Consider the following 27998-nt stretch of genomic DNA (forward strand, 5'->3'; position numbering starts at 1 on the left):
CTTTCTTTCTTTCTTTCTTTCTTTCTTTCTTTCTTTCTTTCTTCCTTTCTTTCTTTCTTTCCTTTTAGTTTACAATATTCAGTTCCACAATACCTTGAGTTCCAAATTTTCTTCCCCTCCCTTCCCCATGGGGGCATGCAATCCTATATAGGTTCTACAAATACCTTCACGTTGAACATTACTCAAGTTGTAAAGGATTATAACTAATGGAGTGAACAATGAGGAAGAAGGAACACAATAAAAAAAACAATAAAGAGAGAAAGTAGTTTGCTTCAATCTGCATTCACTCTGTAGTTTTCTTCTCAGCATTTGGATAGCCCTTTCCATCATGAGTGTTTTGGAGTTGTTCTAACCTTGTGTTACTGAAAGGAGTCCAATTTATCAAAGTTAGTCATCACACATAAGTTGTGTCTGTACTTGTGTACAATGTTCTCCTGGTTCTGCTCTCTTCACTCAGCATCAGTATATATAAGTCTCTCCAGGTTTTTATGAAATCTGTCTGCTCCTTATTTCTTTTTTTTTTTTAATGCTTTATTAACTTCTGATTTACATCGTTTGTTTCCACGATTTTGAGTTACAAATTTTCTCCCTGTTTTTCCCCCACCCATCCCCCCAAAACAGCAGTCCCACAGGATATCCCCACCTCCGATCTGCTCTCTCCCATATTTTCTCCCATACCCGTTTCAACTTTTCCAGTGGATCTCTATGCCTCAGTACGTGTATATCTTTTTTTTCTTAATAACATGTAAGATGGTATTAATAATAGTATATATACACACACACACATATATATATATATATACATATATTTGAATATTTGATTTTAAAACTTTCAATTCCAGATTCATTCCCTTCCCCCCCTTCCACCCACCCCCACTGGGGAGACAAGCAGTTCAGTATAGGTTGTACATGTGCGGCTAATGCAAAACAATAACATAGTAGATGTATTGTAGAAGACTGACTATATTTCCCTCCCTCCTATCCCACATCCCACTTGTTCTTTTCTCTACTTTGATCCTGTCCCTTTTCAAAAGTGGGTGCTTCCAACTTCCCTCCCCCCCAGCCTGCCCTCCCTTCCATCATCCACCCTCACATCCCCTTCCCCCCTATTCTCCTGGAGGGTGAGATCCCCTATTTAGTGTGTATTTCCCTCCCTCCTCAAGACAGATTCAATAGGAATAAGGTTGACCCATTCCCTTTTGCCTTCCTATTCTTCCCCTCCATTGTAACCATTTTCCCTTGCCTCTTCTGTATGAGAGTTGTCCCACTCTGTCTCTCCCCATCTCCTCTCATTATATGCCTCTCACCTCTTAATTTCACCTTTTAAGTATCATCCCTTCCTGCTAAATTGGTCCCGTGCCCTCTATCTATGTATACCTGTAAACATATATACACACATTCACATATGTATTCATATGCCCGCATACCCTCATATAAAGATATATATATATATATATATATATATATATATATATATTTCTAAACCCTTAAACTACTGAGAAAAGTTTCATAAGTTACAATTATTGGTTTTCCATGTAGAAATGTTAATAGTTCAACTTTGGCCAGGTGGCTCAGCAAGCAAGAGCACCGGCCCCAGTGCCGGGACGACCCGGATCAAATCTGGGCCCAGACACCCAGCACCCCACCCAGAAACAACAACCGGCCGTGCAACCCCGAGCAAGCCACTCAACCCCGATTGCTCCAAAAAAAAAAATAGTTCAACTTTGATAAGTTCCTTATGATTTCTTTTCCCTGTTTACCTTCTCATGCTTCTCTTGCTTCTTGTATCTGAATGTCAAATTTTCTATTCAACTCTGGTTTTTTCAGCAAGAATGCTTGAAAGTCCTGTATTCCACTGAATGACCATATTTTCCCCTGAAACATGATACTCAGTTTTGCTGGGTAGGTGACTCTTGGTTTTAATCCCAGCTCCCTTGACCTCCGGAATATCACATTCCAGGCCCTTCGATCCCTCAGTGTAGAAGCTGCCAGATCCTGGGTTATCCTGATTGTGTTTCCACAATATTCAAATTGTTTCTTCCTGGCTGCTTGTAATATTCTCTCCTTAATCTGGGAATTCTGGAACCTGGCTATAATATTCCTAGGAGTTTTCTTTTTGGGATCTTTTTCAGGAGGTGATCGGTGGATTCTTTCAACCTCTATTTTGCCCTCTCATTCTAAAACATCAGGGTAGTTTTCTTTAAGAACTTCCTGGAGGATGCTTTCCAGGCTCTTACTTTGGTCATGGCTCTCAGGCAGTCCAATAATTTTTAAATTATCTCTCCTGGATCTATTTTCCAGGTCAGTGGTTTTTCCCATGAGATATTTCACCTTGCCTTCTATTCTTTCATTTGTTTGGATCTGTTTAACAGCATCTTGATTTCTCATAAAGTCATTAGCCTCCATTTGCTCCAATCTAATTCTGAAGCAATGATTCTCCTCAGTGAGCTTTTGAGATTCTTTTTCCATCTGGCAAATTCGACTTTTTAAGGCATTCTTCTCCTCATTGCCTTTTTGAGCCTCCTTTGCCATCTGAGTCAGTCTGTTTTTTAAGGTATTATTTTCTTCAGTCAGGCTGTTGACTCTCATTTCATAATTTTCTTGCATTGTTCTCATTTCTCTTCCCAATTTTTCCTCCACTTCTCTTATCTGCTTCTTAAAGTCCTCTATGGCCTGTAACCAGCTTGTATTTTCCTTTGCAGCTTTTGGTGCAGGAGTTCTGACTTCACTGTTTTCCTCCTGTTCCATGCCTTGCTCCTTCTTGTCCCCAAAATAGGAGTGTAATGTTGGAATCTTCTGTCTGCTTTGTTTCCTTTGCCTGTTCATTTTGCCACTCAATGATTTGACTTTTGGGCTTTTTGTCACAGTAGGACTCTGCCACCAGACAGGGGAGTTTTCGTCCCAAATGCTGGGGTTTTCTCAGCTGCTGGAGGTATTAGATGGGTGCCCTCTCTGAGGTCTCCACATGCTCTGGCAAGCTGGACACACACCCCAGGACCTCCACCCTAGACTGCAATCCAGATCCAAGCAGGTTAAAGCAAGAGCGATGATCCCTCAGACTGGTGCTTGGTCCCCCTACACTCTGCAGGCCAGGAGCTGAAGCCGCCACGTGGTGCTGGCAGGCTGTGCCAGCGTCTCAGTGGTTTCTCGCCCCAGGGGTAAAAGCCACGCACTCCCACTTACTGAGTCCCAAAGTCCAGAATGCACTGGCCTCTCACCTTGTCCTTCGCATCTATGTATTGATAAATCTGGAAATGGCCACAGCTGCTGCTGTTCTGGAGGCCCTCTGGCTGGCGGCTGGTTAGGCCCGCCCTGGGGCTAAAGCCTCGGCGCCTTGCTGGGCTCGGCTCCCAGAGCGCTGCGCTGGCCAATTCCTGCCGGCCTGCCGGACTGTTCTCAGCGGGAGGTTAGCTTCTCTGTGTCATTTTGTGGGTTCTGCAGCTCCAAAGTTTGTTTAGAGTCCCCTTTTTACATGGATTGGGGAGGGTGGAAGCCGGAGCCACGGGAGGGTCGAGCTTCTGCTCCGCCATCTTGGCTCCGCCCCCCCCTCCTCATTTCTTGTAGCACAATAGTATTCCATTATATTTATATACCACAACTTCTTTAGCCATTTCCCAGCTGATGGGAATCCCCTTGATTTCCAATTATTTGCCACCACAAAAATAACTGGTATTAATATTTTTGTACATATGTGTCCTCCTCCTACTTGTGTGATCTCTTTGGGATATAGCCCTAGAAGAGGTATTGCTGGGTCAAAGAGTATGTACTTTTTTATACCCCTTTGGGCGTAGTTCCAGAATGGTTGAATCAGTTCACAACTCCACCAATAATGCATGTGTTCCAATTTTTCTACATCCTCTCTAGCATTTATGATTTTCTTGTTTTTCATCTTAAGCAACTTGACCGGTGAGAGGTGGTACCTCAGAGTTGTTTTGATTTGCATTTCTCTAGTCAATAGTGAGTTAGATCTTTTTTTCATATGCTTATAGATACTTTTAATTTCTTCCTCTGAAAACTGCCTGTTCATATCCTTTGACCATTTATCAATTGGGGAATGACTTGTATTCTTTTTTTTCTTTGCTTTTTGGAGGGTAATTGGGGTTAAGTGACGTGCCCAAGGTCACAGGGCTAGTTTTTGTGTTAAGTGCCTGAGGTTGGATTTGAACTCAGGTCCTCTTGACTCCAGGGCTGGTGCTCTCTTCACTGTACCACATAGCTGCCCCAAATAACTTGTATTTTTATAGATTTGACTCACTTCTCAGTATGTTTTAGAAAGCAGGCCTTTATCAGAGATATTGGATGTAAAAATTCTTTTCTAATTTTCCACTTCCTTCCTAATCTTGGTTACATTGCCTTTATTTGCACAAAAACTTTTCAATTTAACGTAATCAGAATTTTTCATTTTGCATTTCATAATGTTCTCTAAATCTTGTTTGGTCATAAAATCTTCCCTTCTCCATGAATCTGACAGGTAAACTATTCCTTGCTCTCCCAGATTGCTTACAGTATCAGCCTTTATATCTAGATCGTGCACACATTTAGACTTTATTTTTGTATACGGTGAAAATATCTATGCCCAGTTTCTGCCATACTATTTTCCAGTTTTCCCATCAGTTTTTGTCAAATAGTGAGTTCTTATCCCAGAAGCTGGGGTCTTTGGGTTTATCAAAAGTAGATTACTATCCTCCTTGACTGCTATGTCTCGTGTACCTAATCTATTCCACTGATCCACGACTCTATTCCTCAGCCAGGACTAAGAAGTTTTCATGACTGCTGCTTTATAATATAGATTAAAATCTGGTCTGGTTAGGCCACCTTCCCTAACATTTCTTTTCATTAATTCCCTTGATATTCTAGACCTTTTGTTCTTCCAGATGAATATTGTTACTTTTTTTTCTACCTCTATAAAATAATTTTTTAGCAGATTGACTGGTATGGCACTAAATATGTAAATTAATTTAGGTAAAATAGTCATTTTTATTATGTTAGTTTGACCCAGCCATGAGCAACATGTTTTTCCAATTATTTGGGTCTGACTTTATTTGTGTGAAAAGTTTTTTGTAATTTTGTTCTAATAGGTTCTGGGTTTCTTTTGGCAGGTAGATTCCCAAATATTTTACAATGTCTACAGTAACTTTAAATGGAATTTCTCTATTTCTTGTTGTTGGATTTTGTTAGAAATATATAGGAATGCTGAGGATTTATGTGAATTTATTCTACTCTAACTCTTGACAATGACTAGCTGTGTGACCCTGGACAAGTCTCATTTCCCTCAATTGTAAAATAAGGATTAATATCCTGACTTAAAATAAGCAATATATAAATATTATCATTATAATGATTTATTGCTGTAGTTGTTATCCTAGAGGCAGTAGGGAGTATCTCCAGCCCATTTGGAGACCATACAGAACTTTATTTCAGCTTCATCATGCTTTAAATGTATCTTTGGAATTCAAACTGTCAGTCACAGGAGAGTCCATCATTGTTGCATTTAATCAGTGGGAGTAACCCTTTCTACAGCTAGGTCAATAACAGTAAAGAGAATAAAGTCATAAGCCATTAGTAGTAATAGCATCAGCTGGCAATAATGATGCTGGTGGTCATATTTCATTAAGACAAGAAGGACATATGAGCTATGAGGAGAATGACAGTCAGTGACACGGTGGGCATACATCTTTTGGGAATTTTAATTTGGTCTGTCTTTATGCCCTTTTCTCCTCCCAAAATTGTGGAATTCCCTGAAGAGTACTTCACACTTTCCTCAGTTACTCTATCTCTTTTCTTTATTTTTTCAGCTTTTTAATACTTGTGTACTCGCATGTATTTAAAACTGGATTTCAATAAATAAAATCTTTTGAAACACACACACGTATGTCACTCTGATTAACTGCATTTTATAGTTTCCCAGGACCTTGGTATAGATTCAAACTTTATTCTGTTAACTAGATTCACTTTGGTCCTACTCAGTTTCTTCTTTCAACAACTTCATATGTCTTTCCATGCCTTCAGGACCAAAATTAATCAGATGGATAGATGGAAAGGCAGCACATTGTGGCTTCCTTGAGGGTCTGTGCTTTTGGTTTTTCTGTTTTTTTTCCCTGGTGATATGAGACAAGCAGCACCATCACTACCTGTTATTTTTACATAAGTTGAAGTAGTGATCTCAGAAGGTAGTGTGTGTAGGCTGTACCCTACATCTAGATGGGACACATTTCTAATGTTCAACTGTTTCTTTTGAAGGTTGTAGAGATTTCTCTTGTATTTTCATTTTCTGATTGGACTTAGTGAATTTGTGAATCTCAATCACATATGGTTTGTCAGACATATTTTTCCAATTAAGCAGTAATAGGTGGGACTCACAAGTAAATCAGTCCTCTGAGTTGACTGTTCTGAGCCATTCTTTCTTCTTCCTTCCTTTTCCCTTCTAACTCACTCAGTTCTTCACAAAACTAGTAAACAACCCAGTTGGTTATTAAAAGTTTTGTATTTCTTTCTTCTTCCTCTTATCACTAGCTATTTCATGTTGTCATTCTCCATCACACACACACACTTCTAGACAATTGACAACTGAGTGCCCCTGCAGCCATGGGAGCACCCATTCCTCCTGTTGTGCATCCTCCATTTCTGATGCTAATCTCTGATTTACATGAAAATATTTGCTATTTTTCAGATAATGGAAGATATTATCACAGAATGCCTGGAAACTGCTGCCTCCCTATCTTTAACATCAATCACTTTTCCTGCAATTGGAACAGGAATTTTGAGATTTCCAAAAACCATTTTTGCAAAATTAATCCTTTCCCAGGTGTTCAAATTCAGTAGTTCAAGAGCTTTGAAGACTCTAAAAGAAGTGTGCTTTCTGTTGCATCCCAGTGATATTGACAACATTCAGGTAACAGTGGGATTTTCTTGGAATTAAGTTGCCAAAATGGTTTAAAATCTATGCCTCTAGCAAAATTAAAGATGTATTTTCAACCTATAAATATATATGCTCTTTTTATTTGGAAGGAAGTTTATATTTGAGATACATGGCTATATTGAGATATATGAGCCATATATATATAAATTTAAATATATATTTATAAGGTATGTAGATAAAAATATGTTTGTGAATGTGTATATGTAAATATTTGGAGAGAGAAGTTTATGAAAACATTGTCTCATAACTGTTTCAGGATAGAAAGGTATTTTGAAAGTATCTCTGTGTGTGTATATATATACTTTGCTATATATCATATATATGTATATATAAATATATCTGTATACACATATGTATGTATATACATTCATACATGCATATATATTTATATATACATACACACAGGTGCATACACATATGCACATTGAAAATACCACTTATCAAATAACCTTCCTTCAGAATAGAAAGAGGAATTTCATTCATAATAACTATAGACTATATTTGATAGTCTACCTACCAAGACTTGCAGAGGAACTTTATCAATACAATACAAAAACACTCTTTAAAGAATCAAAGATAGGTCTAATTAGAGAAATATTAATCATCCATGAGTAGGTTGAGCCAATATAATGAAAATGTTAGTACTCTTTAAATTAATTTACTTGATCAGGGCTACACCAAGTATATTATAAAAGGATTGGTTTATTGAACTTGAAAAAATAATAACAAAATTCATTGCGAAGGACATAATAAAAAATGGAATAGATAGAAGTCTAGTTAGCACCAGAATTCAAACTAGGCTACAAAGCAGTAATCACCAAAACTGTTTAGTACTGGTTAAAAAATGAGAGTAACTAAATAGTGCAGGAGAGAGAGCACTGGACTTGGAATCAGGAAGATTCATTTTAATGAGTTCAAATCCGAACTCAGACACTTCCCAGCTGACCTTGGGAAAGTCATTTACCCCTGTTAAGTGTTAATTCTTCACCTGTAAAATGAGCTGGAGAAAGAAATAGCAAACCACCCTATTATCTTTGCCAAGAAAATCAAAAATGGTTTCACAAAGAGTTGGATGTGACTGAAACAATAACAAAAAATGAAGAAAGTGACCAGTAAAACAGATGACATATGCAATATGCAGAAACAGACAAATATAATACTCCTATGTTCAATAAACCAACAAACCAAAAGACCTTAACTGCTAGGACAAGATTTCACTACTTAACAATAAGTTGACTAAGACCAATGGAAAACAGTCTGATAGAAATAAGACCTATACCTCTCACCGTAAATCAAGAAAAGTTCTAAATTGATACATGACTGATATTAAAGGTATATCACAAATAAATTAGAGGAACAAATGAACAATGAATAAAATACTTTTCACAACTATAGTAAGAGGAAAAGTTTAAGACCAAAGAAGAAAGAGTGGACATATTTGATCATGCAAAATTAAAAAGATTTTGTTCAATCAAAATCAATACTAGCTAAAATTTAAAAATGAAAATGTAATTTACTAGCCGTGTGACTTTGGGCAAGTCACTTCACCCCAGTTGCCCTCCAAAAAGCAAAAAATAAATAAAAAAAAATGAAAATGTAAGTCGGGGGGGGGAGGGGAATCTTTGCAAAAGTTTCTCTGATGAAGGTCTTATATCCAAGCTATATAAGTAAAGTATCCTAATATATAAGAATATAACGGTTAAATGGACAAAGAATTTGACCAGACAATTCTGAAAAATTTTCTGAAAGAAAGAAATACAAACTATCAATAACCTTAAGGAAAAAAAGTGTTCCAAATCTTCCCTAAAGATTTATTTATGATCTTTCAATGATATGATCATAGATTTAGAGGTAGAAGGGACATTGGAGGTCATCTGGTCCAACTTCCCATTTTGTAAGGTAAGAATCTGAGACCCTGAGATGTTAAGTGGATTGTCAAAGACCACACCGGAAGTAAGCCAAAAAACCACAAATATAGGTCAGATATTCTGATTTCAAATGCAGCACCTTTTGGAATAAGATCCTGGCTCTGCTCCCTAATGGATAGCATCCTTTAGGATTTTTTAAAAACATGGTCTTCTTTTAGGAATGAAATTTCTACTGGGCATAAGTCATTTTAGTTACCAGCCCTAGAAATGTGTCCTTATGTTCTTGTTGCCTATGCTTCTCTGAAAATTTGGATTAATATTTATACTGAGAATTGTTCCATTCAGTAAGTGCCTTTCTTTTTCCAGGCATTTGAAAGAGAATTCACTAAATATACCAGTGGAAATACTACCAGTTGCAGAGTTTCCAACACGAGTGATACACAAGGTCTAGTAAAGTTGTTTTCTTAAAAATTGTTTGCAATTGTTTACTAATAATTTAGTGGTAGTCTAAATGAAGACAAATATAATGGCTTATATTAAAAATAGAGAAGTAATAGAGAAGATAATGTTGATAAAAATATATTTAATATTTCTAATCATATAAGATGCTAGATATGTAGATAATATAGATAGATAACATGTTTTTAAACCAAGTGCTTATTGTATGTCAGGCTCTATGCTAAATGCTATTCATTTTTTTTTCTTTTTGGAGGGAGAAAGGCAGGGCAATTGGGGTTAAGTGACTTGCCCAAGGTCACATGGCTAGTAAGTGTTAAGTGTCTGAGGCCGGATTTGAACTCAGGTACTCCTAACTCCAGGACCAGTGCTCCATTAACTGCACCACCTAGCCACCCCAATGCTATTCATTTTTACTGGTCATGAGTAAGATCAAGATATCTGGTCTGTGGCCATTTTGTTGAATGATATGTAATGAAGCCATTATTTTTCTCAAATTCGTAAAAGTCACTTCCATATAACTTAGACTTAAGCAGCTAGATATTTCTGGAGCATCAAATTTGATTATGTAATTAATGCTACATATGGCCCATAAACTATTTCAAAATATCTTTCACCGATAGAGCAGCTTTAGATAATTAGAGGATCTGGAAAAGTAAAGCAGAGAGAATACCTAAAAGTGAAGAGGGAAGAGTAAGAGAGAGAAATAGAACAAAATCTGATAATAATAGTCACAAAATTATATTTTGTCTTTGAGTTCTTTTTTTTTTGCCTCTTTAGATTTCTTTGACACTATTTCTAGCCCTGAATTGGGAGTATATGAAAGGAAGATTGGATCCATCACCTTCCAAGTTGCTTCTGGGGACATCACTAAGGAAGAGTCCGATGTTATTGTAAACTCAACAGACAAAACCTTTATCCTCAAACAAGGTATGCTGTTTTAATAATTTACACTAATATAATGGTTAATGCAATTATAATGTCGCAATGTATCATTAATTTCTTATAGTCATATAGTATAATGAGGGAATGACAAATACTAGTAGTAATTGTGACTGAGCACAAGGACCCAAACTCCTGGATATAGTCTCTCCTAGATCAGGGCAAAGTATATAGCTACATCTCTGCAGTTCTGCATTTGTCTTAGCACTCACTGTCTCACTCTCATTGCTTCTCTCTGGTGGAATATAATCTCCTCAAGGGTAGGAACTATTTGTTTCTTCTTTCTAAAAAATAATTCTCATTTTATATTTTGTTTTTTTTGTTTCTTCTGAATACCTTCTCTGAGCTAAACCTCTCTATAACAGAGAATTTTTTAAAGTGGAAAAAAAAGTTAACAAAACTTAATAATAATGAAAAAGTCTGACATTATATGTAGCATTCCAAACCCATGGGCCCCCACCTCTGCAAACAAAGGGGGAGAGATGTTATCTCATATCTATTTCTTGGAGCCAAGATTGGTCATTAAAATTTTGCAGCATGTAATGTTGATTATTTTGATATCATGTTGCCTTTTCCATTTACATTGTTATAATCATTATGTATATTGTTTCCCTGACTCTGCTTACTTTGTATCAGTTTATATCTTTCCATGCTGCTCTTTATTTTTCTTATTAATAGTTTCTTATAGCACAGTAATATTCTATTGCAAACATGTACCAAAGTTTGTTTAGCCATCCCCCAATCAATCAACATCTACTTTGTTTCCAGCTCTCTGCTACCACAAAAAGTGCTGCCAGAAATATTTTCATGTGTATGCAACCTTTCTTTTGTCCCTGACTCCCTTGGGATATATGTATAGCAGTGGAATCATTGGGTAAAAGGATATAGAAATCTGAGTCAGTCATATTTGGTTTTTTAAAAAAAATACAATTCCTAACTTCTGTCCAGAATGACTCCACCAAATGATAACTCCACCAACTATGCATCAGTGTGCCTATCTTTCTCTAGCCATTCCAGCATAAATTATCCCCACCTTCCAATATTGATTATTCCCATCTCTTGTCATCTTTATCAAATTTGAAGGGTAAAAAGTAATCTTTGATCTGACATTTTGATTATTGTTAAGTGTATTTTTTCATATTTGAATATTCTTTACAATGGTTGTTGACAACTATCATTTTTTCTTTTGAAAACTGCCTGTTCCTATCCTTTGACCTCTCAGCTTTTGAGGAAGCTATCTCTTCAAGTGAAGTAAAAAGACTGATTATAATAATAATAACTAACATTTATAGAACACTTTAAGGTTTGCAAAACACTTTAGTTATGTTAATTCAGTTGATCCTCACAACCACCCTGTGAGGTTGGTGCTATTATTATCCTATTTTACAGACAAGGACACTGAGACCCAGAGATGGTAAATGACTTGTCTATGGGTATTCAGCGAGACAGTGTCAGATGTGGGATTGTAGCTCAGGTCTTCCTGCCTTCCAGTCCTCATTTTTTATTCATTGTGTCACGTAGCAGCCTGAAATATTTTCTGGCAAATTTGATCATTGTTTAAAGCCATACCCATGTTTGTGCTTTTTCTTCTATAGTAAGTCTGGTTTGGAGGCCAGGCAGGCCTCATACAGTATATCCAAAGCCTATGAGACCTCTACCTAGTTCACAGGATAAAATCTCCCCATGTACTTCAACAATGACTAAGCCCCAGGCAGTGGTAGCACCAAGGTTAGTGTTGAATTTGTCTGCAAATGCCTTGAATTTTCTCCATCAGGTTTTACCTCTAGTTATACAGATTTTTTCCTATGAAGATGATGTGGCAGTTATCCTGCTCTTAGAGAATATGTACAGGAGTTTTTAAATCACTTTACAGAACAACCAGGAAGTTTTGAAACTGAAAGTCATCAATTTACAGAGACTCTAAATAGCTGGGTCACTAATACTGATGCTTTACGTGACCTCATGGAACTCATCTGCCAACAGGCCACAATCATGCCACACTTCTCTTACAAAGGGGCATGGCTGTGTAATTATTTGTCTTTATCATCTAACTTTAGTCCACAAAGTGGACATTTCCACAGTTACCACTTAAAATATGTGGAACTGAATATGGCAACAGAGATCAGGCTGCCAAAGGGGATGAAGCTACCAGAAAACAATTTCATTCCTTTATGCTCTTCTTGGGTGAACTTTACCTTAACCTGGAGATTAAGGGAACAAAGGGGCAGGTTGCAAAAGCAGATATTCTTCAGGTTGCTCTTCAGAAATTGTTGAATGTCCTTTTCTCTAATCCCATGGACAGTAATTTCATCTGTGTAGTAAAACTATTGAAACTGATAGGATCAGTTTTGGAAGATGCATGGAAGGAAAAAGGAAAGACCACATTTGGAAGAAATGATTCAGAGGATTGAAAATACTGTCCTGGGTGCAAATCACAACAGAGATGTAAAAGACATGCTTCTGAAGCTAGTACAACTCCAATCAAGTAACTGGCATAGAGTTCATGCCACCTCAACATAAGGAGAAGCAACACCTGAACCTGATCCTAATTATTTTATGTAGGGACCTATGTTTTACCCATCTGATGGCATTCCTTTTACTGCTGCTGATCCAGATTATCAAGAAAAGTATTAGGAGTTACTTGACAGAGAGATTTTTTTCCCCAGATTATGAAGAAAATGGAACAGACTTCTCAGGGACTGTAGATCCTTACTTGGATGACATTATTGATGAGATGGACCCAGAAATAGAAGATGCCTATGAAAAATTTTTCTTAGAATCAGAGCAGAAAATAAAACAGTAAAGTTAGATAAAATGATTTTAGCTTTATAAGGCAATTTAGGTATGGTGATTGACAAAACAGAATAAAGCAAGGAAACACATCACATTTATATCAAACTAAGGATGATGAGTTTATGTAATGCATGTAACTTTAATTTTTAATTTAAATTTTAAAAATGAAATCTCTGGAGGAAAGAATTGGATAGGAAGTAATCAGCTTAGAACTGAAAATGGCAAGTTTTGTTCAATAACAGACTTCACAGAAATTAGAATAGATCAAACAGAAATCAGTTATTCCATGAAATAGCAAGCATTAGAATAATTATTTTTTATTTAAAAGAAAACATATGGATGTCTAATGTAAAAAATGACAGATCTGGAAAACAAGTCAAAGGGAGAATCATTGGACTTTTAGAAACATATGAAAAAAGAAAAAAGTCTATATTACACTTCAAGAAATCATAAATAAAATTTGCCTACTTCTACTTTAATCTTAGTTCAAAATAAAGATAGACTCCACTGATCTCTTCCTGAAAGAGGAAAATACCAGAAATTCCATAGCCAAAATCCGGAATGTTATAATAGAAAAAATATAGGAACCAAGCATCCAGAAAGAAGCATTTCAAGTACCAAAGGACTACAGTCAGGATCACACAAGACCTGGAAGCATCTACTAAAAACCAAAGTAAAGTATGGAACACACTGTTCCAAAAGGTTAAAGATAAGTACTTAAAATAAGAATAACTTATCCTGAAAATGCTAATAGGAAGAAAAAAAGTACCTTTAAATAGAGAAAACACTTTCAGGTATTTCTGATAAAAGGACCAGAGCTGAGTAGGAATTTGAAATGCAAGCAGCAGAATCAAGAAAAACTTAAAAAGGAAAATTAATTTGAGCAATTGATAGGAGCTCTACAAGGACACAATTCTAATATTCTAATGATGGAGAACTATTTTCTCTTTAGGAACATAATCACTTCAAAGGTTACAAAGGTACAAAGGTTTGAGGTGAACTGTTGGTTCTATTCTGAAGGCTTTAAGAGGAGAAAAAGAAGGGAGGATAAGAGGAATATACTACTGTAGCTAATTGGGAAAATGGAGTAGAACTTGATCTTCCATGCAAATAAGGTACATGAGATGAGAAAAATATATACAAATATGGAGGAAGGAATGGGAGTGTGTGAGCATCAAATGAACCTCACTTTTATATGAAAGGAACAAAATATATTTCAACACACATAGACACAGGATTTGGTATAGAAAAACATCAAATCCAATTGGAAAGTGGGGCAGGGGTAGTCAAGAAAGATTATAATAGAGTAATTTTAATTACCTGCAAAACAAATGTCCTAATCAAGGAGAAGAGGAGGTAAGGGGTAGAAGAGGAGAGAGAAAGAGGAGAAAATAGAACAGAAAAAAAGATGGTCATTGAATCTTTTTTTAAGCGTGCAAAACAGTATAGAAAGAAGTTCAGAATGAAGAATAGACAAGAAAGATTTAAAAGTGATATATGAAATTTATATGCTTTTTTTTTAAAGCAAGCAATATAAAATGAAGACTCATAACTTCTTTTCTTATTTTTCTGTGTATATGGAAATGATAGTTTTTTATGATTAAGCACATAATAAAGCATATAAACATTTTTAGCTCAACCACAACTGGGAAAAATTATTCAGTTTGAAGAGCAGAATCAAACAGTAAAGTGTGAGCTCACAACTATCAAAATTCCCTTTAAATCTCTTCTACAATAACCATAGAAAATATGCCAAACTCTGGTTGGGAAATCCATGAAAAAGTTATGAACTATTTTTCCAACCCAGAGTAGCTTAAAAAGATAGAAAGAGAGGTCCATAGATACTGAGATTGGTCCTGACCAGGAGTGCAGAACAGTAGAAGCAACACCAGACAGAGATGGTGGCATCTGCTCTGGCTATGGCAGCAGGGGTGGGGAACAACCCAACATTGAGGGACAGTAAAGACAATTAAATATCTGGACAGAAAGCGACATGAGGGGGCTTCTATATTAGCATTAGGCACAGCATCCAGTGTTATCTAGCAGTTTTGTCACCCTTTACCCTAGGGTATAAAGGAGCAGTTGAAAGGGAGCGGGGGCCCTACCTAAATAAGGACAAGAGCACAAGAAGGGTAGTAAACAGACTTCTCCCTGGATCACACCATGTTGGAAACATCAAACTGTTCTGAGCCCCAGAATAAGCTGTGAAAGCAGTAGCAGGGCATAAAAGACAAAAGTTTAGGCCAGTCATTTTTCTTTCCCCAAGGTAAGTGAAGACCAACTCTAGAATAAAGTCCAAAATTAAGAAGTAGGCTGAAGAAATGAGCAAAAAAAAAACCCCTAGACTATAAAATGCTACTATGGTGACAGGAAATGTCAAGACACAAATTTAGAAGAATACAATGATTTGAAAACATCTACAAACAAAGCCTCATTTTTGTTTTGCTTTTTGGAGGGGGGAGGGCAGGGCAATTGGGGTTAAGTGATTGCCCAAGATCACATGGCTAGTTTTATGTTAAATATCTGAGGCTGAATTTGAACTCAGGTCTTCCTGACTCCAGGGCCGGTGATCTATTCACTGTGCCACCTAGCCGCCCCCCCCAAAGCCTCATTTAAAAAAAATTAAAATTGGACACAAGACCAACAAAGAATTCGTAGAAAACCTTAAGAGCTTTTTTTTTTTTTTTAAAGCAAAAGCATTACTTTAAAAATTAAGTAAGTGTATGAGGGGGCAAAGTCAAGATGGTGGAGTAGAAACAGGACCTCTGCATGGCCTCCAATCCATGTAAAAGGGGACTCTGAACAAACTTTGGAGCTACAGTATCCACAAAATGACACAGAGAAGCCAACCTCCCACTGAAGACAGCCCGGCAGGCTGGCAGGAATCAGCCAGCACTGTGGAAACTGAGCCGTTCCCCACACTAAGGTTTTAGCCCCAGGGTGGGCCTGACCAGCTGCTGGTTGGAGGGACTCCAGATCACCAGCAGCTGGGGCAGTCCAGAATTATCAACACATAGATGCTAAGGACAAAGTGAGAAGTCAGTGCAGTATGGACTTTGGGACCCAGTAGTTGGGAGTGCACAGGCTTTTGCCCTGGGGCAAAAAGTCCTTGAGGGCTGTGGTACAGTCCCCCACCATGTGGCAGCTTCAGCTTCTGGCCTTCAGAGTATAGGGGGACCAAGCACCAGTCTGAGGGGTAATCGCTCTTGCTTTAACCTGCTTAGATCTGGATTGCAGTGTAGGGTGGAGGTCCTTGGGTGTGTAACCAGCTTGCCAGAGCATGTGGAGGCTTCAGAGAAGGCACCCAACTAATACCTCCAGCAGCTGAGAAAACCCCAGTGTTTGGAACAAAGTTCCCCTGTCTGGTGGCAGAGTCCTACTGGGGCAAAAAGCCCAGGGGTGAAGTAATTGAGTGGCAAAATGAGCAGGCAAAGGAAGCAAACCAAGCAAAACAATCCAACATTAGACTCCTATTTTGGGGACAAAAAGGATCAAAGCGTGGAACAGGAGGAAGACAGTGAAGTCAGAACTCCTGCACCAAAATCTGCAAAGGAAAATACGAGCTGGTTACAGGACATAGAGGACCTTAAGAAGCAGATAAGAGAAGTGGAGGAAACATTGGGAAGAGAAATGAGAATGATGCAAGAAAATTATGAAGTGAGAATCAACAGCCTGACTGAGGAAAATACCACCTTAAAAAATAGACTAACTCAAATGGCAAAAGAGGCTCAAAAAGGCAATGAGGAGAAAAATGCCTTAAAAAGCCAAATTTGCCAGATGGAAAAAGAATCTCAAAAGCTCACTGAGGAGAATCATTCCTTCAGAATTAACAACTTAGCAAAAGAGGGACAAAAATATTGCAGAAAATAGTTTCTTAAAAATCAGAATTAGTCAAATGGTAAAAGATGTACAAAACCTCACTGCAGAAAATAATGCCCAAAAAATTGAATTGATCAAGTGGAAGGTAGTGATTCCATAAGAAACAATGCAACAAAGTCAAAAGACTATTAAAAAGAATAAAATATCAAATATCTCATAGGGGGCAAACAGCTTACCTGTAAAACAGATCAAAGAGAGATAATTTAAGAATTATTGTCCTGCCTGAAAGCCACACACAGATAAAAAGAGTCTTAATATAATATTGCAAGAGACTATAAGGAAAACTGCCCAGATATGTTGGAGCTGAAAGCAAAGTAGAAATAAAAAAAAATCCACTTATCCTAAAAGAAGTTACAAAATGAAAACTCCCAAGTATGTTTTAACCAAGATCCAGATTTCCTAGGTCAAGGAGAAAATACTGCAAGCATCCAGAAAGAAAAAGTTAATAAATAAATAAAATGCAGTGGAGCCCAATTGAGGGTCACTGAATATTTGGCAGCTTACACTATAAAGGATTAAAGGACTGAAAATAAGATAGTCTGGAAACCAAAGTAACTAGGATTACAACCAAGAATAACCTACCTAGCAAAATTGAGTATATAAGCCTACAGAGGAAAAAATGAACACAATGAACTAGAGAAATCATTCAATTCAATAAACATTTGTTAATTAAAGTCGTGTTTTTTTTAAAGAATGTTAGCTTCTTGAGGACAGAGAGCATCTCTGTTTTCCTTTTGCATTCCTCCAAGCCTACTATAGTGCTTGATATATAATAGTTGATTAATAAATACTTTTTTCATTCATTAATAGACTCACTGTATGAACCTGCCAAAATTTTTTTGGATCTACACTCTCATTTATTATGTAACCTATACTTTCTATCTTTAAGTTACCTGAACATTTTTTTAGGTTCTCTATAAAACCTGTTTACTTTGTCATCCTCTGCAATAAGATGTTGGAACATGAACTCCAGTTATTTCATTAGTGATTCTCTTTAAAAAGGGTTACTATGTGCACTGCAATATGAAATGACCAAGAGTCTCATGCAATGGTTTTTCTTCTTGTTTTTGACTGTATAACAAAACAAACTCTTGTTTATGTCTTCCAAGTCAATCCTGTGAGCTATTTCTGTTTAACTGCAATTTCCCTTTATCTTCTGGTTTCATTTGTTTAAAAAAATGTGAAGACTGTTCAGATTTGATTCTTTGGGTGCATGATCTCTTCATAGTCACTGAGCAAGGATTTCACTGTTATAGGATTCAATGCTAAGTTAACAATTGTAGGAGGCGCAGTAGCAAGCACCCTAGCACACCCAGGATGATCTGCTAGCACAGGTTCTTTTGATATGCTTTATAAAGGGAAGAAAGCTTTAAATGGGTTAACAATCCTACTTTAATTACAGAAAAAGAAGTGAGTATAAAAAATACAAGTAGAGAAATTTGCATAGAGACCAACAGACAGCACTCCAACTTTCTAAACATAGCAATGTTGATATATGCTTTACATACATCACTGCTTCAAGGGAGCACAGACATCTGAGTAGTTGGGGGACTCTAAACATATGACCACGTAGAGTCTCGAGCAGGAAATCAAAAGATCCTTCCTATGAGTGAACCTCCAAAGCCAAATACTAACCTCCCAGAATATATAACAAAGAATTGGCATCTGATTGGCTGATTGCATGGACCTTGAAAATCCCTTTGCTCCAGCACTTAATTGGAAACTACCTGTAGCCCAGAGCCTGATTAGCTCCGGACCAGGGTTCAATGTGCCTTTTAACGGGCAGGGAAGATCTTCAAATTCCCTTAATATTATAGGAGGTCCAAAAATTGTGCAATTCTGAGCACTCTTTATCCTTTTTCTGTCATATCTTTTCAGAAGCCAAAGACAGTCTTATGGAAGTGAAGACCATTCTTTATTTTTCTTCATTTTATAGGTTTCCATGGCTTAAGAATTCATCACCAAATTGCCAGTTTTCTGGTTATGTGTCTTTTTGTGCTTAGCTAGATATGGCTTGTGGTCAGGTTGTATTCAAAGCTTTTCTAATATGGTGGACTCTGAAGCTCCCAGTACTTCTTCTTCATTGGAACTCCCATTCAGGAACTCTGGATTACCTCTACATCATTATGAGGCATTGGAACATGAATTTGTGAAAGCTATTAGGAGCTTTACATGTAGCTATGATTAAATGACTATGTTGAATTTTGAGTCAGAAGGATCCCTGAATGTGGTCACTTCCTAACTGTGTGCTTTGAAGTGATTCACTTCCCCTTTCTGGGCCTCAGTTACTTCATCTGTAATATTAAAGGAGTGTGAAGAAAACATATCAAAAGAAGAAAAGTTATCTGTGTATGTACACACATAAATACATACAGAGAGAGAAGCTCTCTTAGTTGTAATAAGGAAATTAAAGATATGGGTATGCCCATCTGTTGAGAAAGACTAAAAAAAATGTGGTACAAGGATATAATGGAATACAATTGGGTCATAAGAAATAATGGAAGTGGGGGTTTGGGAAAAACCTGGTGAAATTTATATGAACTGATACAGAGTCAAATGAGTAGAACCAAAAGAATAATTTATTAAAAAACAACAATGAAATGACAAACAAATTTAAAAGACTTACACATTTTTGTCAAACTAATGCACTGTTGGTGGAGTTGTGAACTAATTCAACCATTCTAGAGAACAATTTGGAATTATGCTCAAAGGATTATAAAATTTTACATGCCCTTTGGACTAGCAACACCACAACTATGTTTGTGTCCCAAAGAGAGTTTAAAAAAGGAAAAGTACTTATGTGTACAATAATATTTATAGTAGCACTTTTTGTGGTAAAAAAGAATTGGAAGTAAGGGGATATCCATCAGCTGGAGAATGGCTAAACAAATTGTGGTATATGATTATTATGGAATACTATTGTATTGTAAGAAATGATGAGAAGAATGCTTTCAGAAAAACCTCGAAATACTTAGACTAACTGATGCAAAGTGGAGTAGAACAAGGAGAACATTGCACAAAAGAATAGTAATACTGTATGATGAACAACTGTGAATGAATTATTCTCAGCAATAGAAGAATATTAGACAATTCCAAAGGACTTGTGATGAAAAATGCAGAACTTATGGGGTCTGAATGCAGATAAAAGCATACTTTTAAAATTTTTTCTTTTTTTTTGGTCTGTTTCTTCTTTTACAATATGACTACTATGGAAATATTTTGCATATTTATAACTTATATTATAAGTTCTTGTGTTCTCAATGAGGGGGTAGGGAGGAAGTGAATTTAGAACTTGAAATTTTAAAAATACTTTAAATTTCTTTTAAATTTAATCTAAAAAAATTCTTTTAAAGAATTCTAGTCAAAGCTATGAGCAACCATTATTCTAGAGAACTGATAATGAAGCATGCTACCCACCTACTGAAAGAGAGGTCTCAAAATGCAAAATGACACAATATTTTAGATAAACAGTTTTATACAAGTACAATGTGTAAATTGTTTTGTTTGACTTTGTATATTTGTTATAAGTGTTTCGTTTTTCTTTTCTTTTGGATGGGATTGGTGGAAGGGAGAGAAAATAAATGCTTACTAACTGAAAAAGATGTGTGTGTGTGTGTGTGTGTGTGTGTGTGTGTAACTAAGATAATGTAATGGATGATCTCTGCAGCACTTTCCAGTTCTGACATGATGTGATTCTTTAGTTCATGTCCATCTCTATTATTATTCTCTTATCTAGGTGTTTCCAAAGCCATTTTAGAAGCTGCTGGACCAGCTGTGAAATCAGAGTGTGCTACTTTAGGTATGATATTAATGCTTGTGTTTTACCCATAATCCAGTGCAAGTGAATTAACTGGTAGCAAGATGGAGGGGATATGGGAGAAGATGGAAACAAGTAAGAAACCCTTTAAGAACTGGTGTTCCATGGGAGAGGGGCCCTGAAGGTGTGATTATAAAAAATTTCCCTTCAAACCTTGAGTTAAGACTATGCAAGACTATAGTTGGCAACTACCACACACATAGTATGATTTGAAGCATCTACAAGGTTTCCTCTGTCTCCTATCTTGCCTACCAACCAAGCACAGTAGGGATGTGACATTCCATACACTTCCAGAGGGAAAAACTTGGACCAATGGGAAGCAGTTCACACCATTACATTGTGAGCTCCTTGACAGCAGAGGCTGTCTTGCTGGATACATTTCATTGTATCCAGATTATTGACTATGACTAAGACTATAGGTAGTAGGGTAGCTAGGTGGCTTAGTGAATAGAGCACTGTCCCTGCAGTCAGGAGGACTTGAGTTCAAATCTGGCCTCAGAAACTTAACTAGCTGTGTTACCTTGGACAAGTCACATAACTCCAATTGCCCCTCCAAAAAAGCAAAAAAAAAAAAAAAGACTGTAGGATCATAGATTTAGAGATAGAGTAAATGTTAGTAGTCATATAGTTAAACTCCTTTAAGAGATAAATAAACTGAGGCCCAGAAAGGTTAAATGATTTGCCCAAGGTTGCACAGGTTAATGGCATAACCAGTAATTGAGGACAAATCCTCTGACTCAAAAGTCATTATCCTTTCCACTGTGCCACAGTATAGTTGCTAGAGGTTTAGGGGAGGCAAATTGATCATAAAACTATAGACTTAGAGTTGGAAGGGACCTCAGAGGCCATCTAGTAAATCCCCTCATATCCAGATGACTAACTTGAAGCCCAAGAGGTTAAGTCATTTGCCTAGAGTCCCACAGGGGATAAGTACCAGAAGTGAGATTTGTAAGTAGATCACCTGACTCTAGAGGCAGCACCCTTCCAGTGTACCATATTACATCTGGTCAAAAAAAAAAAACCAAAAGAATTGGGTAATCTTACAAGCTTATAGCTTATAAGGGTTTCCATCACTAGAGATGTTTAACTAATGACTGGATAACAATATCAGTGATGCTTTGGAAAGTGTTTATGCACGGGACAGGATTGTGCTATATGACTTTAAGGTACCTTTAATCATTGAGATTCAGCAAAAATTTTAAGTAATCAAAGGAGCTATGTAAACCAGGACTGTTGTTTCCATGTCCACTTTACCTGAATAAAGTGTCCTATATTCTCAACTATTCAAAAGTTTCAGTTTAGCTAATGTTTCATGTCTTTGTGTCTCCTCTTCTCCAGCTGTGAATCATCACAGAAATTTTATAGTAACACAGGGTGGAAATCTAAGGTGCAAGGAAATAATACATGTTGTTGGGGGAAATGATGTCAAACAAACCATGTCTGAAGTCCTACAGGAGTGTGAACAGAGGAATTATGTGTCCATCTCCCTCCCAGCCATTGGAACAGGTTTGTAGCCTCCTATCAGAATTAGTTTTTTAAATACTGAGTATCCCCTAGACTACATATCCACTAATAAAAATAATCATTATTAAGGCTGATTCTATTTGAGAGTGATGGCAGTGGTGTTAATCTATTTTAGGTCTTGGCAATGTTTTTTCATTCTGGGCACCATGGTGCTTGTGGGCCCTGTTGGGTTTTGCCCAAGAAAAAGAGAGGAAGATAAACTGTTAATGAGTAAGACTAAAGGACAAAAGAGAAAGATGAGGGAAGAGACAGAAAAGGTGGAAAGAAAATAAATCAATCCATTTCTCAGTTTCTTTCTTTGGCTCTTCTTTTGCCTCCTTTCATTTTGTCTTTTCCCCAAGATTTAACTTCTTGGCTCCCTTCTTTTCCCTCTTTCTCTTTAGCATATTTACCTTTTAGGAGAATTCACTCATTCATTCTCATTTTCAGTGTCTACCTCTATCCAGGTGACTTCTCAAACAGTAGCTCCAACCCCGTGAACACCACTTACAGCCCCTAGTCTAATTTCTCCTTTATCTATCAGACCATTCCATTTGATGCCACCTAAAACTTTTGAGGCAAAATACTGAATTTATCATCAAATCATAGCCTTTTCATAGCCAGAAGAGATTATGTAATTCTAGACTAATTTCCTGGTTTTCAGTTGAGACCTAAAGAAGATAAGCAACTTGCTTGACATCAATTAATAATAATAGCTAAGCCTTATAGAAAGCTTTAAGGTTTGCAGAGCACTACCCAAATATTATCTCATTTTGGCCTCACAACAACTGTGGGAGGCGAGTGCTTTTATTATCCCCGTTTTATAGATGAGGGAACTGAGGCAAAGAAAGTAAAGTGATTTTCCCGGGATCACACATCTTGTAACAGTGTCTGAGGTAGAATTGGAACTCAAGTCTTCCTGAGGTCAAGCTTCAGGTCCAGCGCTTCATGTACTACCCACACACAGCTAGTTGGTTTCCTTCTGAGTCACCAGTAATACCAATTGGACCGAGTCACTTTCCAGAGATCTTTCCATTATCCCTACAAATAGGCAGCATTTTGATTTTTCCTGTCAATAGTATCATTTTTCTTCTTTTCTTGATGGATCACAGCCATAAATGCCAGACTTTAATCTTTCTTTCTCTGCTTTCTATCTGCCAGACATTGGGTTCTGCTGATTATTCCTCCACAATATCCTCAGATTCAACTCTTCTTTTCAATTACCACCATTGCCATCACCCAGATCCCTCATCCCTCATACATGTATTACTACAGAAGTCTTTTAACTGGTCTTCTTTCCTTCCTTCACTTTTTCCTATGCATAGCCCTAGAATAATTTTTATTCTTTTGAAAAAAAATGTTGACAAGAGAGTAATGATTTTGCATTTAATCTTTTTTTTTAAATCAAGTTTTTCTTTTCTATACAATGAACACTTTCCAATGCAGACACAATCCTCTAATAGAGCACACTGCTAGAAAATGTTTATCAATTGTTACCAGAAGGTAAGAGTATGAGAGTAGGGTACTAACATTGACTTTATAATTGAGCAGAGTTTTGTGGCTCTCCTTGTTGACTTTCCTTACTTTTTTTTTTTTTAAAGCAATTGGGGTTAAGTAACTTGCTCAAGGTTACACGGCCAGTTATTTCTGGGTGTGGTGCTAAGTATCTGAGCCCAGATTCGATCCCCAGGTCATCCCGACACTGGGGCCGGTGCTCTTACTCACTGAGCCACCTGGCCACCCCTAAGTAATTAGGGCTAAGTAACTTGCTCAAGGTTGCACAGCCAGGTGTTCTGGGTGGGTGCTAAGTGTCTGAGGCTGGATTCGATCCCCAGCTCATCCCGACACTGGGGCCGGGGCTCTTCCTCACTGTGCTACCTGGCTGCCCCAACTTTCCTTACTTTTGAATTTGCATGCTATATCTTGTTCTTTAGTTTCAACCTGCTTTCCTTTGTCTCATTTAGTACAGTACAAGTCTTCCTCCCTGGTAATAACAAATAATCTGCTTGTAGTAAGGCCAAGTATTTTGGAGTTGATTTTGGAGGCGCTTTTTCCTCTAAAAGAGAGGACCTGAACATGCACCTCTGCATGGTTTTCATATAAGTCTTATAGGATAAACTTGGTGGGTGAAAGAGTGAGCTTTACACTAACCTCTACTTTACACCATCCTCTACTCCCATGTCCTCGTAACACTTGCCATGAATCACTCCACCTTGAATCACACCATCAGCTGCCTCCTTCTTTCCTCATTACCTGCTTTTAAAGCAGAACGAGGCTATCAGAATTGTGCTCAGCAGGTCTGCTACAAATTTATGGTATTGTATCATTAAGAACTTTTCTGGGGGCGGCCAGGTGGCTCAGTGAGTAAGAGCACTGGCTCCAGTGTTGGGATGACCTGGATCAAATCCGGGCTCAGATACCAGCACCACACCCAGAAATAACTGGCCGTGTAACCTTGAGCAAGTTACTTAACCCCAATTGCTTTGAAAAAAAAAAAAAGAACTTTTCTGAAGGAAGGTAGCCTTTTTATTCCTCCTTAAAAGATTGTCCTTCCCACTCATCACAGTTATTCAGTTTTTCTCTCTGTTCTTTAGGCCTCTCATTTTACCCTTTTCCTCTGTCTCTGAGCTAAGGATCTTCCCTGCTACTTTTCAGAGAAAATCGAGGCCAGTTACAAAGAGCTCCCTCTTTTACTCTGCTCTTCCTCTGACAACTTCCTGACTTCATCTCCCACTGTTTCCTCCTTTGCTCCAGTCTGATTAAGAGGTCACCTACATTCCTCAAATAATAAATGGTCAGAGGAAATGAGACATCCCGCAAGTCTCTTTCCACTTAATTGTCAAAACGATATTTCTAAAGCAAAGGTCTGACCTCATTATGTTCACATCCCCTTACTTTGACTCAACAAACTCCATAGGCTCCTAAATACCTCCCCCCATCAAGTATAAATCTTCTGTTTGGCATTTAAAACCCTTCATAATCTGCTCCACCTCTTATTTTTCCAGTCTTCTTACACTTCACATACCACCATGAACTCTGATCCAATGACTTGGTCATCTAGCTGGTAATTGAACAAGACAAGCCATCTCCAGACTCCAAGGTGTTTTCACTGAATCTCCCATGCCTGTAATGCTGTCTCTCCTCATTTCTACTGCCTGGCTTCCTTCACTTCCTTCAAACCCCAGCTAAAATCCCATCTTCTAAAAAAAAAGTCCATTCCCAATCTCTTACCCCTCTTATTATTTCCAATTTATTCTGTATAGTTTTTATTTGTATGCAGTTGTTTGCAAGTTATCTCCCTTATTAGATTGTGTACTCTTTGAGAATGGAGGACTCTCTTTGCCTCTTCATTTGTTTCTCTTTTTCTTTCTTTCTCCCTCTTTTTGGAAATAATTGGGGATAAATGACTTGCCCAGGGTCACACTTACTGTACCACCTAGCTACCCTTTGCCTCTTTTCATATACCCAGTGCTTAGCACAATACCTGGCACATAGTAGGTGCTTAATAAATGCTTGTTGACTGACTGACTTCCTCCTCTCTATCAATGCCTAACATGGTATTGACTTTTTGGTATTGTTTTGCTCCCATATCACCCTATTCCTTCATATAGTCTGTTCAGACCAGATACATGTGAAATGTTGTATAGCCATACCTCCCCCGTTGTGTACTGTGGATTTTGTAAAACTCAAATGTAGAGCTCTACATTTATCTAACTGATCTTATCTCTATAGCATCTGACATTTGTTGCCTTCTCTCCTCATAGTCATCATCCAAAGTCAGTTCCTCATCGCTTCTTACCTGAATTATTACATTGGCTTTCAAATTAATCTTCCCATATCTAACCTGTCCTCTCTTCAAACCATCTTCTGCACAGATGACCAGTTGATATTTCTAAATACCATGATCTATTGTAATAATGATATAGCCATTTTACTTCCCCACTCAACAAACCTTAGTGGCTCCCTATTACTGTTAGGCATTTAAAGGCCTTTACATTCTAGCTTCCTCTATCATTCTAGAGTGATTTGCTCATCATGCATTCTATGTTAATGTAGCCTATTTGCTGGTTCCCACACATAACAATCTCTCCTTCAGGACCTTTTTCTCTTCCCTCCCCCCTCACCTTTGCTTTGTAGTATCAATAGCTTCCATTAAATCTCAGTTTAAGTGATATAGACTACCCAAGACCTTGCCTGGCCCCTCCTGGCATCGGTACTCTTCCTCCAGATCAGTTACAGCTGAAAGTCACAAGGGATAGAGCTCTGGGCTTGGAATCCTGAAGACTTAAGTTCAAACCCCACCTCCGTCCTTGTCTGCCTCAGTTTCCTCATCTATAAAATGAAGACAATAATACCACCTACTTCCTGAGCTGTGGAGAGATGAAAATTAAATATTTACAAAGCACATTATAAATCTCAAAGAGCTATATAAATGCTCCCTACTAATATTATTTGCTTTGTATATAGTTTATATTTATGTATCTATGTATTTGGCATTTTCCTAAGAAGCACAGAAACTCCTTGAAGACAAATACTGTTTCATTTTGAAATTTGTACCTCTAGTACCAGGCCCATAATAAATGTTTATCAGATTGTCAGATATGTAGATCCCAAAGAACCTTACTCAGCTGAAAGACCAAAATGCCAATTTTTATCTTTATACTAAAGTAATTCATAGAAAATTTATGTTCCTTCATTAAAAAAAAAAACCATTGAAGAGGTTTAACACATTGGGCATCTCATCTTCACATACTTTCTAAATGGCTTTCAGAGTTCATAGGGTAAGACACTTTACCTACAACCAAAGGACTACTTACCTAAAAGGGGGTGGGGCATGAAATGAGTGTCTGAATCCAGTGAACAGCCAAGTTCAGGCTTTGGATCATTCAGATTCCTGTAGCCATCGCTAATTGAACTGTAGGCTTCCTGAGGGGAGGAATTCTATTTTCCTGTAGGATGTCGAAGAGAGGGAGCTTAGTCCACAATATTTGAGATACTGACAAGGAATCTAATAGTGATTATTGATTTGGAGGAAGGAGCCTTTATTCATTAAAAAACAAACCTACCAACTTTTAAATAGTAGTGTGGAGTAGAAGGAGACTGAGAAAAAGTGGGAGGTGTTATCTTTTATTGCTTTGTTCTTATCATTTTTTATTTCGTTCTTTCAGGACAGGCCAAAAAAGACCCTAGTAAAGTTGCTGACTCTATAATGGATGCCATTGATGATTTTGCTCAGAAACAGTCTGGTCACTCAGTGAAAAAAGTGAAAGTGGTCCTTTTCCTGCCGCAGCTACTGGAAGTGTTTCATGATGCTATGAAGAAAAGAGTAAAATCTAAGCCACCAACCTCAACCTCTGTATTCTCTAAGATAAAATGTAAGTTGTTCATTTTCTTTAAAATGCATGTTACTATGATTTATCTTGAAAACATTTATGAATAAATTCTCATGATATTACAATTTATTTTTAAAGCATTTTTTAGTCTTGCAAGCCAGCCTCCCAAAAAACAAGATAATTTGGTTTTGGAAAAAATAAAAAAATCAGCAGCTTTCCAGGTGTGTGGTGAAAGTGAAGAGAATCTTAAAAGTGTTGTCTCGTGGATACAAGATTTGATTTTAAAGGAACATGAAAGTTATACTTTCTCTGATAAGTCCATCCAAAATTTTGGTGAAAAAGAATACAGTGAACTGAATGAGCTGCAAAAGAGGTTAAATATCACCATTAATATGATAAATGGAGGGTCTCAAATCAAGGTCACAGGAACTCCCCGAGATGTGTTGGAGGCTTCCCAGGCAATTCAAGGCATGATCAAGAGAACACAA

The 27998-nt window shown here is 37.3% G+C and overlaps 1 protein-coding gene and 1 pseudogene across 1 annotated transcript in view; both read left to right on the forward strand.

Annotated features, from left to right (window-relative positions):
• Window positions 1-27998, forward strand: part of LOC138143769 (protein mono-ADP-ribosyltransferase PARP14-like) — a 76562-nt gene that overhangs the window by 35903 nt on the left and 12661 nt on the right. Inside the window, exons 8-14 of the mRNA XM_069065044.1 lie at window positions 6671-6892; window positions 9154-9232; window positions 10024-10173; window positions 20594-20656; window positions 22013-22180; window positions 27346-27552; window positions 27649-27997. Coding sequence (XP_068921145.1) covers window positions 6671-6892; window positions 9154-9232; window positions 10024-10173; window positions 20594-20656; window positions 22013-22180; window positions 27346-27552; window positions 27649-27997 — 1238 coding nt within the window. The remainder of the gene's footprint in view (window positions 1-6670; window positions 6893-9153; window positions 9233-10023; window positions 10174-20593; window positions 20657-22012; window positions 22181-27345; window positions 27553-27648; window position 27998) is intronic.
• On the forward strand, window positions 11870-13206 carry LOC138143698 (polyadenylate-binding protein-interacting protein 1 pseudogene; annotated as a pseudogene).

The sequence above is a fragment of the Petaurus breviceps genome, unplaced genomic scaffold, assembly GCF_028583685.1.
Source record: "Petaurus breviceps papuanus isolate PSGF00001 unplaced genomic scaffold, PetGlider_PUasm1.0 90654, whole genome shotgun sequence".
NCBI classification, from domain to species: domain Eukaryota; kingdom Metazoa; phylum Chordata; class Mammalia; order Diprotodontia; family Petauridae; genus Petaurus; species Petaurus breviceps.